Raw genomic sequence first — 19,649 nt, forward strand, 5'->3', positions numbered from 1 at the left:
TTCCATTAAAACCAAAGACAATACAAATCAAAGTCCATCAAGATGCTGAATGAAAATTAAACTTTATACTACACTATACGATACGATACGATACTATACAATAACACCCTTAGAGGCTCTATACGAGACTTATATTATACAATATACGATACGATACGTTCCAATACGATACGATGCAATACGATACGATAATTTCATTTAAACGATAACAATATAATATATTTGTATTATTTACCAATAATATTGTTTTTTTATAAATAATTTTCTTTTTTTTATAAATAAACAAAGGAATACGATAATTTAATTTAAACGATAACAAAACAATATATTTGTATTATTTACTAATAATATTTTTTTATAAATAATTTTCTTTTTTAATTTTTATAATTCATAATTTTTTGTATTATTTTTAATTTTTATAATTTATATTTGTATTATTTACTAATAATATTGTTTTTTTATAAATAATTTTCTTTTTTAATTTTTATAATTCATAATATTTGTATTATTTTTAATTTTTATAATTTATATTTGTATTATTTATCAATAATATTGTTTTTTATAAATAATTTTCTTTTTTTTATAAATAAACAAAGGAATACACAAAAAAAATACAAAAATGAAGCTTTATATATGCTGCGTATAGATCCCTACGCAGCGTATGAGACAAAAATGACACAACTACCCTTGTATTTGGCTTCGTATAGCCTCAACACAAAGGTATAAAAGACATTTTCAGACATTTATATACGCTGCTTAGAGGTCAATACGCAACGTATTTAAACTTTGTGAAAAAATAATCCCTCAAACCTACCAAAATGACCCAAAAAAATCTAATGGTTTATATACGCTGCGTATAGACCTATACGCAGCGTATATGACCCTTGTTTTCTGTGCAATGATTGGTTATCAGGCACTGAGATCCATGGTTTATCTACGCAGCGTATTGGTCAATACGCAGCGTACAGGGTTAACCCTATACGCTGCGTATTGACCAATACGCTGCGTAGATAAACCCTAATTTTGCTAGGGTTTGGTGTGCCAATAGGCACACCTAAACAAAAGCCAGTAGGTGATAAAAATAATAAAAATAATAAATGCAGTTTGGAGAACTGGTACTACATAATATTGATAGTGATGACAGGAAACTTGGAGAACGCAAAAATTGCATTTGATGCTTTATCCATATGGACGCATCCCGTGGCCACGTGTCCATTTATTATTGGGTTTCGCTCATCTCATGCTTCAAGGACGCATCCCGTGCTTGATGGACGCATCCCGTGCTTGAATGCCGCATCCCGTGGCCACGTGTCCATTTATTATTGGGTTTCGCTCTAAGAACGCATCCCGTGCTTGAAGGGCGCAACCCGCGCATGATGCGCCGCTCCAAGGACGCAGGAGCGTGACAAATTTGAAAACAGGTTTGGTCAACAGACATTTTCGTAAGTTTCCCATATTTTTATATTTTTATGTGGAAATGAAAAACTAGATTAATATTATATATTATATAATAGTACCAATAGGCAACACAAACAGCCAACAATCTCGCTTACATTAGTTACCAAGGCATTAGTGTCTAATACAAATAAACTATCCTAGAACTACACCAAGGAAGGTTGTGTTGCCATCCGTTAATACAAATTAACTATTTAATCCTAGAACTACACCAAGGAAGGTTGTGTCGCCCATCCGTGAATGGTTGTAACACAACTCATGTATTTGATTCGCAAATGTTGCTCGAGCTCTCTGATTTCTCGGTACAAAGATTTAACTTTGTGAAAGTATTGAGGAATTGTTAAATCTTGTTGTGCAATTGATAACAACTCACTTTCCAACATTGCAACTTGGTATCATGCTTCTTGGAAAACAGTCTTGTGAGGACATCTCACATTGCCTTTGGTGCTTCTGCGTCTCGAAATTGTTCCAACAATTTTTCTTCCATTATGGCCTATAACACAAACATGGCCTTCCCAACTTTGATTCTCCACTTGTGAGTGGCGTCGTTTATATTGTTTCTTGGAACTGTGGTCTCTACTCCATTAACAACCACCCACAGGTCTCGTCCTTGTAAAAATGACATACAAGTAGACCATGTGTTGTAATATTGATTTCTAAGTTTCTTGACCCCACCAACTCCTTGAAATCATGGCATCGTCATCCTTGCTGTGATACCGGTTATTAAACTCATCCTACCCGGTTTCACCCACAAAGAACTTGTGCAACATCATACAACTCGATCGTCAACTATAACATACTAATGTTTGTCTTGCTAATAAATTCAAGATTCAAATAATAAGCTTAACAGTTACTATTAAAATAAATATGACAGTTAATAACAATCTGTTTTGTCTAACCATTTCGGGTATGACATTTAACGTAATTGCTTAGTAAAAAATAAAAACTAAAAATGTCAACATGTGTTTTTTTATCGTTTAGTTTGGTACCATTTGCTGTATCACTTGCTTAACACGTGTATAATGCCACCCGCACGTTAAGTTTTTTTATTTCAAGTTATTTGAGCTTGAACTTAACTCAGCAGTTTTTGAACACCTTAAAGATGAGATATAAATAATACTAAACTTGTGTAGATATCGGACCACATTTAATAGTTTGTTAATAATTTGAGGCCCCAAAATTTTGAAGGTGTCTGACCATCACACTCCTTAACCAGACCGAATCGAGCACACCATCATACTCAGTAAATCCTACCAATAGCAAAGCTAAGGTAGAGTCTGAGAAGGGTAAGATGTAGACAGCCTTACCTCTACCCGTAGGAATAGAGAGGCTGCTTCCCCCCGGCTCGATGATAGTTTTGCGTTGGCCATAAGGCACATTAGGGCTGTCCAAAAAGCTCGCAGCTCGGAGCTCGCTCGAAGCTTGCTCGGATTTAGCTCGGAAAAAGCTCGCTCGATATGGCTGAAGTGAGCTGAGCCAGCTCGGCTCGGTTAGAAAGTGAGCCAGCTCGGCTCGCAACGAGCCGAGTTGGCTCGGTTTGGCTCGCTTGGTAGCTCAGCTCGGCTTGGTTCGGATTATTTTCTTCATAATATATTTATTTTTATATACATTATAATATATTACAAAAAAAAAACTTATTATTTTATATATTTAGGCTTGTAATTTGATATCCATGGCATATTTGAATCTTAATTACCTTGCTAATGAACTAATATTGTATTTCATTGAAATTGTAAAACTTATTTTTCGTTGTTAAACATGATTTTAACTTGTAATGTATTAGGATAAACTTATTTTGAATATTTTTTTTGAAGTATTGAATAATATTTTAGGCTACTGAATTTTGAGAGTTATATATTATTTTTTTCTTTATAAAATTGAGCCAAACCAAGCCGAGCCGAGCCCGAGCTTAGATTTTCAGCTCGGTTTCAAATCCGAGCCGAGCCGAGCCAGCTCGGTTTATAACCGAGCCGAGCCCGAGCTTACCCTGGCTCGGCTCGGCTCACGAACAGCCCTAAGGCACATAACACTCAACAATTGAGACAAAGGTCGAATCAAGCACAAATATGATCACTTTCACAAGACCTGTTTGTGTGACGCCGAAGATGTAATCTTTAGTCTTTAAATTCTTTGGGTCGAAAAGAACTCAAGTCAAATGAAACTTATTTGATTGTGCAGGGTTTGATTAAGGTACACTGCCTTAGAAGAAACTCTTTTACCAACAAAAGGCACACTTTAGTTAAGCTTTATAAATACATATTTAAATTATAATCCTTAACTGAACTTATTTGAACCAGAATGTAAGCCATGACATGATGTTCTTCATACAAGAACACAAAATGAGACTCCAAAATATTAATAGTTTTAAGGTACCTGATCAGTCTACACATATCTTTCAGTTGTTAATAGCCCACCATTTGTTTAAAGATCTTAGAACTACTCAAGAACTGAATCTTGAGTCAACATCTTTCAAACAAACACAAAAAATAAAGTTTATGTTCTTGCTTCAAGCTAGAACTCAAAAAGGGCACCTTAAACACTAATACTTCTAATCAAATTCTAGTTTGATTTTCAGGATACCTGATCTTCTTGAAGATATCTTTCAGTTCTTGGTTATCCACCATTTCTTGCAAGATCTTATCATCCACTTTCACCTTGTTCTTCGGCTCCCCGCCAGCCATGGAAGCCGAAGAAAAAACCATCTCTGCTAACCGCCATTTCTCTACTTGTCTATCATACTTCTCCTCCTCGGTGGTGCCAGCCGCCATCAAGTGGTACGTGTACACCACTTTCTTCTGACCAAGCCTATAAGCCCTGCTAATAGCTTGTATTTCTACAGACGGGTTCCAAACGACATCCAAAAGAACCACCCGAGAAGCACCATAAAGATGAATCCCTTCAGAACAACATCTTATAGATGCCAACAACACTTTCAGTTCACTCTTGGGATCGTTAAAAGCGTTTATTATATTTTGCCTGCGCGTCTGTTGTATCTTTCCTTGTATGAGTGTGATCTCCTTCTCAACACTCCAACCAAAAACATGGGCGATTTGATCTTGTAACAACAGTTGTGGCTGGATATATTGACTAAAGATCAAAACCTTTTCATTCAACGAAAGACTAAGGCGAATCAGCTCCATGACAAACCTTGTTTTCACACCAACTTCAGGCTGCAGTCTCACATCTTCAAGTTCTTGTTTGTTTATCGAGTTTTCTTCTTTTTCAGATAACGAGCAGTGAAGGATTAATGACGGATGAACCGCCACCAAAGTAACTTTATGTTCATACTCAAAAGTGCTTGCTAAAGTTCCCAAATTATCAATAAAACCTTTTTGAAATGGTGAAGGATTTAGAAAAATGACACTTTGTCTCAAACCGGGAAGCTTGCTTTCCAAGATATGTCCTTTATGAACATGAACAAAAGGCAGAATGATCTCCTTGAGCTTCTCAATATCTTCGGCCCTCGATCTACCTCTAAAGTTCCTCATGTTCCTACGCTGAATCATATCTGCAAAAAACTTTTCCTTCACAATGCTATTTGCGGTTGCTGGCCTTACTATTTTCAGCGTGTTAAACAATTCCCTGAAATTGTTTTGAAATGGGGTTCCAGATAAGATCACTCGGTTTCTGGTCTTTAACTTCAAAAGCGTGTTCCAGATTTTACTGTGTTCGCAACGGGGCGTGTGTCCTTCATCAAGAACTACGAGTCCCGGCATATCCAGCAAACACGTCCTTATTTTTTCATGATCTATGTTCTTATACGAATACGAATCCCCAGCAAGTTTTTCATACAAATTGTAGCTTACTCCAAGAACACTTCCACCGTTGGTCCAAGAACTTATCTTCATAGCACGTATTAAATCTTTATTACGTGTGGAACTCCCAAAAGTCATTTCTTTTCTCAAATGCTCAGTGTTGTGTAAGTTGATAAACGAAATGCCGACTCGCCATTTTTTAAATTCGGCTTCCCATGTTAGAAGCATGCTAGCCGGAGCAATTATGACTGGACAACACTTGGGAAATTTCTTGAGAAATGACTCCATAAACACAATTGTCAAGAAAGTTTTACCCGTGCCAGGGGCATGTGAGATGATGCAGCCCCCACCGCCAACACCGCCACTACCACGTGAACAAAGTTTTTGTAATCTTGAGAGCTCAATAGTTCCCGCCAAATTATTCCACAAAAACTCAAATCCTTCTTGTTGATGGGAATACATGCGTGCCTGAATATGCGTTGGGATGAGTTCCCAGACCGTTCCTTTGGTCTGCTTGCAAGTGTCATAAGGATTCGAATCTAAATCCATGTAATATGGGTTTTCATGACTAAAAAACTGTTGTTCATCAAAATGCCGCCTTCTATTAGACCTATCAGGTGCATAGCTTGCCTGCAATATACGATAGTAATTGTTATAAGCAAATGATTGTGATTTTGAATAACTAGCATCTAGATATTCAGATTGTAAGTAGTGTTTGAATGTGATTTTTCTATTTGAGGTTGTAGTGATGAGTAGGGCTGCAAACGAACCAAACGTTCGGCGAACAGTTCGTGAACCGTTCGGCGGGAAGTTCGTTTGTGTTCGTTCGTTTATTAAACAAACGAACACGAACAGGAAATATTGTTCGTTTAGTTAAATGAACAAACATGAATAGAGGTCGTGTTTGTTCGTTTATGTTCATGAACGTTCAGTAACGTGTTCGCTAGTTTATTAGTGTTTTTGGTTTTTATATGTATTTAAATACTTCAAAATTCCGATAAATTAAATATCTAATAAGTGTCAGTGTATTATATATTTTACGCATGAATGATTGTTTGTGTTTGTTTGTTTCCATTTGTGTTCATGAACATTAGTCTGTGCTCATTTGTGTTCGTCAACGTTTGTTTTTGTTCGTTGCCTAAAATTAACAAACAAACACAAACGAACACGAACACGTTCCTTTCCTTCACAAACGAACACGAACCTCGTTCGATAAGTGTTCGTGAACGGTTCGCGAACACATACATTTCTTAACAAACGAACACGAACATGGTCTTGTTCGTGTTCGTTCGGTTCGTTTACAGCCCTAGTGATGATGTAAACAGTTCACGTGTTCAACATATTATGATTATTTATGAGATTAGTTTATAAAAGGGCGCTTTTGTGAAAACAAGGAGATACAGATCATAGCAAAAATCTCAAGATTAGTACTGAACTACTTTATTGACTTCTAAATGAATATATAACAAGAATTGGTTATCCATCATTAAAATTTGATTATAGCGGCTACCAAACGCTAATCATATTATCTACTAGTGCCTAGTGGTCATAATCAGAAGATCTAAGCGCGAACCATGAAAAAGCATCAATACTTAAAGTTACTCACTAGCTTCGGTATAACATATCTGCTCTCAACAAGGACATCTCCGCATAAAAGACATCTCAAGCCTGTTTGTTCTTCAAAGTAAGTTTCACCGTGCACTCCGTTTTCGCAAAGGCCATTATCGTCGTAATGATTGACTTCCTCTTGATTCTCGACCTGCATGAACAGAAGATATATAGTAAATATTTATAGTAGACAAAAGAACATATAAAAAAGACTGATAAAATATTTAACCTGGGGAATTCTGTAGGAACCAACTTCATCACATTTGAGTGCAAACTCCATCTCTTCAAATAATTCTTCCCCGTTTGATTCGATACTTTTTTGACTCGACTCGTCCTCAGTGTCGTCAAATTTGAAATGTGAAGGAAGACACTCATCTTCCTGTGTTATATGATCTTCTTCATTATTAATAACGGACTCCAAAATAGCATTTATACATGCGGCGACATCTCTTCGACCACCCTTCTTAAATTTTCCACTTTTGACCGATTTTGCTATATCACCTTTCACGTTACGACTGATTAATTCGTCTATTGTATTTTGTTTTTCATTAACTTCTGTATCACTCGGTTCATCCATTGGTATTTGACACGTATTTTTCATGTTTGGTTTGCGTACAGAAGGACTCTTCTCTTTTCGGGAAGCTGATCCAGACCAAACTTTTTCCTTATCGTTTTGTGTGCGCCGATGCGGCCTCTTGTTTACTGGTAAAAGGTCAGCACCATCCAAGTCATCACTCTCCCTTTCACTAGAATCAATTGGCACATCTTCAGTAAACTGAAACGAGCTCGCTTTCGTATCCTTTCGACTTCCACGGTCATATTTGCAGGATACTGGAAGTGCCACAATAGCATCTGTTATGAACTTACCATTTCGACACAAAAAAACGGATCAAGAGTCAATAATCAAAAAGAAAGAAGCATCACCTTCATGTTCTTCAAGATTCACATATCCATCACCTTCATGTTCATCTGAATCTGAGTTATCTAATGAGTAAACAAATAGGAAAATACGACATAAAAAAGTCAAGAACTTTGGTCCAACTGAAAAATAGATTAAGAAACAAGTTAAGTTACCGAAAACAGATAATGGGTTGGTTGTGGTGCCGTATGGCCTCTTGTTCAATTGTGATAAAAATCTTTTAAAGTTAGGCTTCTTGAATTCGCTAGAACTAGATGACTCGTCTTCAGTAGACCAAAACGGGTCTGCATTCGTGTTGCTAAGATTACCAGATGCTTTAAGATCCTCATCGGTGTCATCAGTCTCTGTTAAGATTCTAACATTTAGAAACATAAATGGGTTGGTTGGACGAGTTGAGTAACGGGTCAGGACTGCTTAGTCGAGATTTATGTACGATCTGGTCTCCAACATAAAATACAAATCAAGAATCAAAAGCATCACCTTCTTCATCCGAGTCATCTGAGTAATGAACGTAAGTATCTGTCCCAGTTTTAAACGGACTTGCTGAACCGTAACATTTGATCGTATGATTTGTATCATCTGGCTCTGCATTTAATTCAATAAAATCATCAAAAATCCATATAGACTAATTCTTGGTTTCACCAACTTTTCTTGTGGATCTACAACTTCCTTTGAATCATAGAAAACATAATATACAAATTAATAAAACGAAAACAGGTTATTATAAAGATGACAGTAAACACTACCATGTTGAATATTTGGTTCAAAAGATCTGCAATCATCATCAACATCAATAACTTCATGATCACGCGTTCGGGATTGATTGCGTGCAGGACCGGAAAACCCTTGAATAGTTTCATCAAACCCAAAACAGATTATCATCAAACATATCAGTCATCCAACAGTATAACTTAAGAATCTTAAATTAAGACTATGGGGTATGGGGCTTGGGTTGGGGGAAAACGCCCAAGCCACCACCCCGGGTGGGCTTGGGTCGGGGCGTGGCCCTTGGGGCTTGGGTTTCAAGCCGGGCGTGGGGCGGGCTAGCGGTCCGATGTGGCGGCCTCCTATTCGCTTTGTTGGCCATGTCATAGCGGGTGTTTGAATTTTAAATTCTAACCGTTTGGCCAAGCCAAACGGTCACCCCAACCCCCAACAGTCAACATCCCCTATAAATGTAACCCCAACCCCACCGGTTACCCCATCCCAAACCATCGCTGTCCACCGCTACCCCCACTTGATCGAACCCGCTACCCCAACCCACTTGACCGATGGCCTCTTGGACCCACGAAGAAGAGCTAGCTCCCGTCACAAGCGTCGTTGACGCTATGAAGGGGCGACAACCCGGCCAAACACGATATTGGCCGGAAGCCTTCGCAAGCTACCGACATAACGTCGGACATGACCGGCACAACTTAAACGCGTGCCAACATAAATGGCGCGAGCTACGGCCCAAGCTTGATCGTTTCAAGGCCTACTACGAAGCCGTTCCGAGCGGTGAGTTAAGCCACGAGGACCGGGTGGCGGTGGCGAACATTGAGTTTCGGGGCAAGGAGCGAAGGCCGTTCGACAAGCTCGCGCTTTTTGGAATTTACCTAACGCTCTAGGTTTTTTTTTTATATTGTAATCGTTTTTAGGTTTTTTTTTTTTTTTTGTAATTTTTAGGTTTTTTTTATTTTGTAATCGTTTTTAGTTTTTTTTATTTTGTAACTAATAAAATTTTAGGCTTTTAATGTTGTGTGTATTTTTTTAATTTTTTGTAATTTTCTTTTAATAAACTGCCAAGCCACCCCACGCACACGTCACTCACCGGTGGGGGGCTCCAACTCCACGTGTCAACTCATGCCCCCAACCCAAGCCCCACCATACCCCACGGTCTTATAATTAATGTGATGGAAAAGAAATACACAGAATTAAACCTGTTTATGATATGATCAATGAGCATTCAACAATAACGTAAAAAATGGAAACACATAATGATGAAGCAAGAACAATGTCTCTTAAGAATTTACCTTCTTCATCCGAGACATCTGAGTAACGAAGGTAAGTATGTGTCCCGGCTTTAAACGGACTTGCTGAACCGTAACATTTGATCTTATCATCTGATTCTGCATTTAATTTAAAAAAATCACAAAAATCTATGTAGACTAATTCTTGGTTTCACCAGATTTTCTTGTTAATCTACAAGTCCTTTTAAATCATACTAAACACAATATACAAACTAACAAAACCAGAACATGTTATTATAAAGTAAGACCATGCGTAGTCGTTTGTTGAATAATGGGCGTTTTCTGCCATGTGGCAGTCCAGTCAGCATAGGTGCATTATTGGGCGTTTTTGCAAAAGTGGCGTAGTGGGAATAATGCCCAATAACGGCTCATCCAATCATTACACAATTATTTATTTTTTTAAATTAAAAACTTAGAATACTTCATTAAATTAAAAAAATTACAATACTTAAAAATTACATTGTAAAATTTTAAGTTTTATAAAAGATCCAAATGAGTCATTTAATAAACAAAACTTTAGGGACTCATATAGCATTTTTGAAACTTAAAATATTAAAGATATTGAAGTTTAAAATCACAGGGCCTAATGTGACAACTGAGCAAACTTTTAAAACCCTTCTTCTTCTGACCTTCTTCTTCGTTTGACCTGCAAGATATCCGGCCAAACCCAAAAATTCCGGCCAAACCCACAAAAAAATGTAAATGGTCAACCTGAAAGAATCACAGCTGTGATTGGTCGAACCTTTGCCCCCATAGCGTGATTTAAACCACGCCAAATCAACATTTCCTACCAAACACGCCCAGGGGGTGGTGGGGCGGCGTGTTTGGGCGTTTTCCGGCGCAAAAAACGCCCCTTTGGGCACGACTACGGGTGGTCTAATAGCAAATATTACCATGTTGAACAGTTGGTTCAGAAGCACTGCAATCATCAAGATCAATAACTTCATGATCATCAACACTACACTGAACAACCCCGGGTTCTCGGTTTCGCTTTCGAGATCGATTGTGTGCAGAACCAGAAAACCCTTGAATGGTTACATTAATCAAACATATCAGTCAACCAACAATATAAGAATGTGTTGGAAAAAAAAAACACAATAGTTAAAAAAATAGAAAAAAATAATGATGAAGCAAAAACAATAAGAATGAGCAGCTGAATATTACTTTGAGCTGTTTGAAGCCTGGTTCTTTTGGCCACAGGTACAAACAAGTTATAGTTGTAATTGTCCATTGTGACGAGAATTAAACTGAGAGTTTTAGTTGGGATTTTGTTGAGCAGGGGAGATGGAGGGTTTGTTGGAGTTCATGAAGAAGGTGAAGAATCAATGGAGTCTGTGACAGTGTTTGTTTATTACTGGCGGGCGAATTGTGATGTGATGTTTGTTTTCTTTAATTTGTCATTTAATTCAAGAAAAGGATAAAGTTCCTTTAAGTATAACATATGTATATATTTTACTGTTTCACTATTTAACGTAAAAATACATAAATGATACGAAAGAAGATTAAATGAATCGAATAAAAGTATATGTGTTTATACATTTACTTCTTAATAATTTATCAATTTGTTGAATAGCTTCTTTTAGTAAAGTATTGTTTTGTAGTATTTCTCTTTTTTTTTTATAATTTAATTAGAGCATCTACATGAATTAAAAGGCAGGGGCAGAGAGAGGCGCTGCAAGGTATTGTTTATTGTTATGATAGCTTGTTGGAGTTTGTGGAAGGCTAGGAATCAGAAAAGGTTTAACAGTAAGGGTGGAGGGTATGGTCAATCACTTTAAGGTGTTTAGTGAAATCTTACCCAATAATATTATGTCATAACAACTCCTCATTTTACACTCAATCACTAGGTATGGTCAAACACCCCTCAATTAAAAAAAATGATTGGTTGAGTGATCCCCTCTCCTCTCCTCTCAATCACATCGGTGAACAATCACCGATTTTTGTTCACTCTCTTCAACTCACCGCATAACTCAAACAGGTGGGGATGGTCACCGATCGGTGACTCCAACTCACCGCACCACTCACCGCTCCTTATACCCTCCACCCAAAGGATGCCAAGATCGATGATATTTTCAGCAAAGTTAGATCCTTGGGTTATCTTTGGTTTAGGAATAGATCCAACTTCAAGACGATCCTTTAGTTGGATTGGTGTAATTTTGTAATTATGTAAGTTTTTTGTTTGTTCCGGCCCGGTTTTCGGGTTCTGGGTGTTTCTAATGAAGTTAACTTTTCAAAAAAAAAAAAAAAAACTATTAACTATATATACGTGTATTTTAAATAATAACACCTATAGAAAAATGGTTATAATAAATGTAAGCACAAGCTAGAAATAAAAATAATTTTAAAAGTTCAACTTTTGTGAGAAAAACTTGAAGAAGATGGTTATAATAAATGTAAGCACAAGCTATAAATAAAAATAATTTTGAGTAAATTGTCATTTTAGTTCTTGAGTTTTGTCCAAATTTGTCATTTTAGTCCAAATAGTTTTTTTTCGCCTCTGGGTCCCTGACTTTTCCATTTTGTTGCCATTTTGATCATTTTGTCTAACTCCATCCAAAAACCCAGTTTTTAACAGGGGTATTTTTGGGATTTCCTTAAAAGATGTTTTTACTTGCATTTTTGATCCATTCTTTTTATCCCATATATAAAGACATTTTACCCCAATTAAAACCATATTTCACCCTAAGTGTCAGCTTCTTCCTCATACGATCATCAAAAATCTTCCATACACACAGTTCAGTCGACGACGATTGGAAAGCAACAACAATGTGGAATGCTCGGCCTCCTGGTTCAAACTTTAATCCCGAATTAGATTATGGTATGTACTACATTAGTGTAATGATCCCCTGTTTTCTTCGATTAGGGTTTTTTAATGGTGTGTTTTGTTGTTGATTTCAACTGACGAGCCAGACCTGTTCACGTTTGAGATACATCATGGAGGGGAATTGATTGACTTTCCAGAATTTGGGTATGAGGGTAAAGTATCGTATATCGACAAGGTTAACCCTGACTACTTTTCTTTGATCATATTTAATGATATGATGTGTGAGCTAGGTTACACAGAAGATGAACTAGGGGGATTAAGATACAACTTTAGGATTCCAGGGGAATGTTTTGAATTCGGGATAAGATCTTTAATGGGTGATAGTGATGTTATTAGAATGATTAAGTATACGCAAACTAACAAGGTCATTGAGGTGTATGTTGAGCATATTTGGGGTAATAAAAAGCAAGGTGATGCTGCAAACTTTGGTGATGAATCACAAGCTGATCCTGCAAACTTAGGTGATTTAACACAAGCTGAAGTGTTAGGGTAAAGAAAAAGAGGTTAGGGATGATGAAAAAGAGGTTAGTGCAGTAGATGTAAGCTCTGACTCTAGTTCAGATGACAGTGATGAAAGTGCTGAAAGTGCTGAAAGTGCTGATGTAGTAGACGATGAACAGAGCAAAGAAACTGAGGTAAAATATGCAAAATTTATTGATCCTGATGGTGGTGATGATCCTGATTATAGTGGTAATGAGGATGAGGGTAGTGATGAAAGTGAGGAGGGTAGTGATAAAGGTGAGGAAGGTAGTGATAGTAAGGATCCTGATTACATAGTAGATGAGGAATACATAGATGATGTTGATATGGATCAGGTTGAGTTTAGAGCTGCTGTAGAATTTGATATCAGTGATGATGAAGGGGAGGCTCAGGATGAGCAAGAAGTTGATGACTTTGAGATAGACAATTTTGATAGTCTTAGTGATGAAGAGCATACAAGTGTTAGAGAAAAGGCAGTTGGGGGGGGGTAAGGAATAAGAAAAAAAAGGCAACCGATGATTGCCAATTCTATGTTGGTCAGTGTTTTAATGATAAAGAGGACATTAGGCAAATGGTGAAAGAATATGTAGTCCAATCTAGAAGGCAACTCTTTATCTATAGAAATGATAAGGTTAGAATGAGGGTTCTTTGTCATGGTATTAATCCAAAACTAGGTAGTTGTGAAGCTGATGTTAGTAAGGGCAAGAAAGTAAAATCAGGTAAAGATGAGTCAAATGTTGGTAGTTCAAGTGCAGTAAATAAAGGCAAGAAAAGTAAAGGGAAGGCACATGGTGGTGGGCCCAAAACAAGACAAATGTCTAAAAAGAAGAAGATTCCCTCTTGTCCTTGGACCTTGCATGTTTCCAAAGTTAAAAGGGAAGGCACATGGATGGTGAAGACATTTAATAAGGAGCATACTTGTTTACAAACCCGAGATGTGTCTCTCTGCACAATAAGTTGGCTAGCAAAGGAAATTGAACCCATCATTCAAGTTAATCCAGAAATACCACTGAAGGCACTTGTAGATGCAATACAAAAGAAGCATCAAGTTGAAGTGACTTTTCATAAGATGTTTAGGGCAAAGGCAAAGGCAAAGGCAACCAAGAAGGTTCAAGGTGATTACTCTGATCAATACAGTAACCTTAGAGATTATTGTGAGGAACTTACTAGGGCAAATCCTGGTACGACTGTAAAAATTGAAGTTGAGCCTGAATGTAACCCAAGCAGTCCAACAAGGCAATTTAAGAGGGTTTATATATGTTTGAGGCCATTAAAGGTAGGGTTTAACAAGGCTGGAAGGGATCTACTTGGGCTTGATGGCTGTTTTCTGAAAGGACCTTGGCCTGGACAGATTTTAACAACAGTAGGGGTTGATGCAAAAAGTGGGATTTACCCACTTGCATATGATGTGGTGGAGGCTGAAACAACAACAAGCTGGAGTTGGTTTCTTAGGTGTTTGGGAGATGACTTGGAGCTGCATCGAAATGGCAATTTCTCCTTTATAACTGATAGGCAAAAGGTATGTTTATTGTTTATTTAAATGAACCATTTCAATCATCAAACTCACATGTTCATTGATAACCATTGTAGGGTTTAATACCTGCCATTCAGCAAGTGTTTCCAAATGCTGAGCATAGATTCTGTTTGCGTCATATTCATGAAAACATGAAACCAAGGTGGAAAGGTGCAGTTTATAAGAACCTGTTGTGGGCAGCTGCTACTTCAACAACACCTCAGAAGTTTGAGAAGAATATGCAAGCAATCTTGAAGGAGGATGCAGACTTGTATAATTGGCTGAAGGAGATTCCATCTAAACATTGGTCAAGAGCATTTTTCAATGGTATGTACACTTGTTTTAATGCACCTGTTATTAACAGTTCACCTATTTAACTTGTCTTGTTGTTGACACAATGCAGAAAGGCCTAGGTGTGATGTCTTGTTAAACAACCTTTGTGAGGTGTTCAACAGACACTTACTCATTGGTAGGGACAGACCAATCATTACCTGCCTTGATTTCATTAGAGAATACATCATGGAGAGGATATTGGTAGTTCATAAGATGATAGGCAAGTCACAAGGACCATTAACTCCAAAGGCAACTAAGATATTTGAAAACATAAAGACTGAGGCTGCAAAGTACACATCAATTTGGTGTGGCAATGGAAAGTATGAGGTAAGTTGTTCTTTACTCTATTAAACAGGCTTCATTGATCCATTGCTGATATGTTAATCTGGTTATATTGTCATTATAGGTTTCTGGTCCTGAACTTGAAAAAAGAGCTGTGAATCTTGTTGAAAGGACTTGTGGTTGCAGAAGGTTCCAGTTAACTGGCATGCCATGTAGGCATGCAGTGGCTTGTATCTGGAACAGGGCATTGAATGGAGAGGGTAGAGGTGTACCAGAAGAATGGGTGGACAAGGCGTACTGGCTAGAGACATGGAAAGATGTCTCTAATCACACCATAGAGCCAATCAATGGTATGGATTTGTGGCCTAAAAGTCAATGCCCAACCACTTTAACAGCCCCAAAGTATCACAAGCCTGCTGGGAGACCCAAAAAGAAACGAAAGAAATCTGCTGTGGAGTTGGAGGAGCTAAACCAGACACTTGAAAAAAGTGGAAAAATGGCCAAAAAGGGTATACAGTGACTTGTCTTACATGTGGGTAAAAAGGTCATAACAGAAGGACCTGCACTAAAAGTAAGGGTGGGGAGGCTGCTGGTGCTGGACAGGAAGGTGGGGAGGCTGCTGGTGCTGGACATGATGGTGGGGAGGCTGCTGGTGCTGCTGGACATGATGTTTAGGCTGTTTTGTAGGTCTTTTGTTGGTTATTAAGTCATTTTGTTCAAGCTGTACTTTGACTGTTTTGTATGGTCTTTTGTTGGACATGATATTTAGGCTGATATGTAGGGTCTTTTGTAGGTTATTAAGTCGTTTTGTGATGGTCTTTTGACAAGTTGGTTGTCGTTTGTAATGGAACAACATTGTTATGGTATGCATCCACGTTATTCAAATGGTGTCGTTTGTAATGGAACAACACTGTTATAATGGTTTATTGTAGTCTTTTGGTATGCATCCAGGTTATTCATCTGTACAAATGGCAAATTTGTGCCAATAAGTTTGACGCATTTTCATATCAAATGGTGTCATAAGTGTTCATGCCAATGTGCATATAACTTCGACACATTCGAATATCAAATCTGCCTAAACTGATGTGCAAATGGTGTCGACACTTTGACCAATTTTCAAAACAACCAACGTGCTGCATTTCAACAATAATCTATACAAAACGGCATTTCAATACATTAACAAACAAGTTGCATAACATTACTTGAAGACACTGCATTACATACATGCTTCATACATCTGAAACTACATTACACCCATCCCATTCGTTACTTACAAAAGAAGTACACCACTACAAACAACAAAGTCACCCCTAGAATCATCTTCAAACTTGTGTTTTCTGATTTGTGTTGTTCAGCAACTTCATGCAATTTCCTGACTTCAGCAGCCAAATCACCTTGATTTTCAGACTTTATGGTTGTTTGTACTGGCACGTACAAAGGGGGCTCAGCCCAACAGACGAACCCACAACTTTTTCTTGGCCGATTGCAACAATGAAAACGACGACCTGGATTTTGTGAGGTCCTCGAGGTACGGATCTTGGTTTCAAACCCACATATGCAGTATACCATGATGAATTGTTGAGCAACCCTCTAAAATTAGGGTTCTGATTTGAACAGGGGGTTCTGATTATTGTTTGATGAATCGTGAGGGAGAAGATGATGAAAGTTAGGGTTTTAATTGGGGTAAAATGTCTTTATATATGGGATAAAAAGAATGGATCAAAAATGCAAGTAAAAACATTTTTTAAGAAAATCCCAAAAATACCCTGTTAAAAATTGGGTTTTTGGATGGAGTTAGACAAAATGATCAAAATGGCAACAAAATGGAAAAGTCAGGGACCCAGAGGCGAAAAAAAAAACTATTTGGACTAAAATGGCAAATTTGGACAAAATTCAGGAACTAAAATGGCAATTTACTCAATAATTTTAAAAGTTCAACTTTTGTGAGAAAAACTTGAAGAAGAAAGTGATGATTGGGCTGAATTTAGATTTGAGCTGGTGTTCAGACTTCAAAGGATAATTTTATTTACTTATTTACTCCTACATATTATTTCTTACTTACTACTATAAACTTTTAGTGGAGGGTTTAAATGAGAAAAATTTTTCTGTAAGAAGAAAAAAGAAGAAATTTCAACCAATAAGAATGCTTCATTTTACTTTATTTAATATTTATTTTTAATTTTAATATAAGGGTATATTGGTAAACTTATATAAATCATTAATTTGTATTATTCCCCTTTAATAACTAGCTAAAGTAAATTTGTAACTCCTAAATATATATTTTTTTCCAAATTAAAAAAAAACAACAACTTAATTTAAAGTATAGAATAAATTACGAGTTGTGTAGGATAAATTACGAGTTGTGTAGGATATATTTCGAGGTGTGTAAGATAAATTTCGACTGTGTAGGATAAAATTCTATAATATGTAGGGTATATGTAGGAAAATTTTGGTATGAGTAGGTTTTGTAGATTATATGTAGGATAATAAATGATTAGTTGACTAATTAATTAAAGAGAGAAAAATTAGGGCTGGCAATTGGGTACCTGTTAAGACACGATTAGACCTGTTTGACTGAAAAATACACCCTTTGACTTTTTTAATTTTTAAAATAAATAAAATTACAATGTTAGGATCTATCATTTATTCATCTTTGAACATAAAACATAAAACTGTTTTATAAACATGAGTTAGAAAGTAGTTAAATGAGTCGTAATCATGTTTGAAACTTATGTTGTGCGCGGCGTCAAAAACCGGTTAAGACATGATTTGCCAGCCTTAAGAAAAATTAATGATATAAGTTATAAATGAAATAACATTTTACTAATATGCCCTTTCTTCTTTTTTTTTCTCACATTAAATTTCTTCTCAAATTAACCTTCTCCTAAACTTTTAATTGTAGATTTCAAGGTTAAAAGCTACAAAACCATCAATGTTTAATTTTACATTTCAAGATTTATAATAGAACATTCACCTTTCTTCCTCTCTATATTTGTGATTTTTCCTCCTCTATATTTGTGAGTGGATTCTTTATGTTATGAAAAGTACTTAATGAGTGTAATAGAGATAAAATATTATTGTTCACATCTGTATCTGAGAGTACTATTTATCCTCGATTAATTTTTTAATATTTAAGTGTTTGTGAGTGAATAAGAGTGAAAAAGTAATGATATAATAGTAAATTACTTTTTGAGTCCCTGTGTTTTAGTGGTTTTAATCACTTGAATCCAAAAGCAAAAAGTTTAACGCCCTGAGTCCCTAGCCATTTATTTTATAACGTTTTGAGTCCAATTTTATTCATTTTATAACGATTTGAGTCCAAAAAATTGGACTCAAAAGGTTAAAATTTGGACTCAAAACGACTCAAATGGTTAATGAAAATGGTTATAGGGACTCAGGTCGTTAAACTTTTTGCTTTTGGACTCAACTAGTTAAAACCACTAAAACACAGGGACTCAAAAAGTAATTTACCCTAAAAAGTATTTTTAGAGCAATTATAGGAATGGGATAAGGAATAGGATGTGAATGCTCTTAGAGCCTATAAATTCTACTTTCTATAAAAATATAAAGAAAACTACTAAAACTCACTACATTTGAGTTAGGGGTGAGCAAGTTTAGGTCCGGACCGAAAATAACCGAGAACCGAACCGAAAATATACATAACCCGACCCGAACCTAAGTACCTAGGTATTTAGATCGGTTCCAATTTTTCATATAAAGTAGGGTCGGGTCGGGTCGGGTCGGTTCCCGATTCTTTTCATGGTGAAACCCGACTTGGACCTATGGACCGGAACCGACCCTATATTTAGGGTAGTGAATCGGTTCTGTATTTTATGTTTGATCGGTTCTCGGGTCGGGTTGGGTAATGGTCGGGTATGGTCGGGTTTTTAATTTTGCTCACCCCTAATTTGAGCCACCATGATAAGAATTTTTATAGAAAGTTAAAGTGATCGTCTATATTTAGAGGCTTACTATTTGTTATTGAGAGTTTATAAAACCGAGAAAGAATAATAAAATAAGTGTTTGTGCGTAAGATAGAGATATAGATAGAGAGTTGGATGTGAAAAGTTTTTAAAAAATAAACAAAGTTTAAGGAAATTAATTATATTCTTAAATTATAAGAAAAAACATAAGGTTTTGTTAATAGATTCCTTATCCATAAGTTCTATGGAAATGAAGAGTATAATAATAGAGTCCTTATCCATAAGTTACATGGAAATGAAGAGTATAATCTTTAATATAACTATTCTTTAACTATTTTCTTAAAATTATATGGATAAGGAGTGCAATCTGAAAGGTTTTTAGAAAATGAACATATTCTTTTTATAAAATAATGATTTTTAGTAAAGTTATAAATATAAAAAAAAAAAATCTGATGTCAAATGCTATAAGAGTGCACAACACTATCACTCAACAATATGGTAGTTTTTTGAAATTTTCTTACTCCATCTCTTAAACTTAATCACTCTTT

General features: G+C 36.4%; 1 protein-coding gene across 1 annotated transcript; it reads right to left on the reverse strand.

The window, feature by feature from the left end:
* Nucleotides 1-3,768: 3,768 nt before the first annotated feature.
* On the reverse strand, nucleotides 3,769-8,109 carry LOC110907740 (SNF2 domain-containing protein CLASSY 3). The gene is made up of 5 exons (XM_035985643.1): nucleotides 7,893-8,109; nucleotides 7,743-7,802; nucleotides 7,048-7,670; nucleotides 6,817-6,969; nucleotides 3,769-5,840 (listed from the first exon to the last, which is right to left on the reverse strand). The coding sequence occupies exons 1-5, from the start codon at nucleotides 8,107-8,109 to the stop codon at nucleotides 4,008-4,010; spliced, it is 2,886 nt and encodes a 961-aa protein (XP_035841536.1). The 3' UTR covers nucleotides 3,769-4,007.
* Nucleotides 8,110-19,649: the final 11,540 nt, after the last annotated feature.

This window comes from Helianthus annuus, chromosome 16 (genome assembly GCF_002127325.2).
Source record: "Helianthus annuus cultivar XRQ/B chromosome 16, HanXRQr2.0-SUNRISE, whole genome shotgun sequence".
Classification (NCBI taxonomy): Eukaryota; Viridiplantae; Streptophyta; class Magnoliopsida; order Asterales; family Asteraceae; genus Helianthus; species Helianthus annuus.

Coding starts and splice junctions, on each gene's coding strand:
- LOC110907740 (XM_035985643.1), bottom strand. CDS start 8,109: ATGTTTCTAAATGTTAGAATCTTAACAGAGACTGATGACACCGATGAG. Junction 7,803..7,892: donor CAACCCATTATCTGTTTTCG/GTAACTTAACTT, acceptor TTTACTCATTAG/ATAACTCAGATTCAGATGAA. Junction 5,841..6,816: donor GATATGTTATACCGAAGCTA/GTGAGTAACTTT, acceptor CGTATATTGCAG/GCAAGCTATGCACCTGATAG.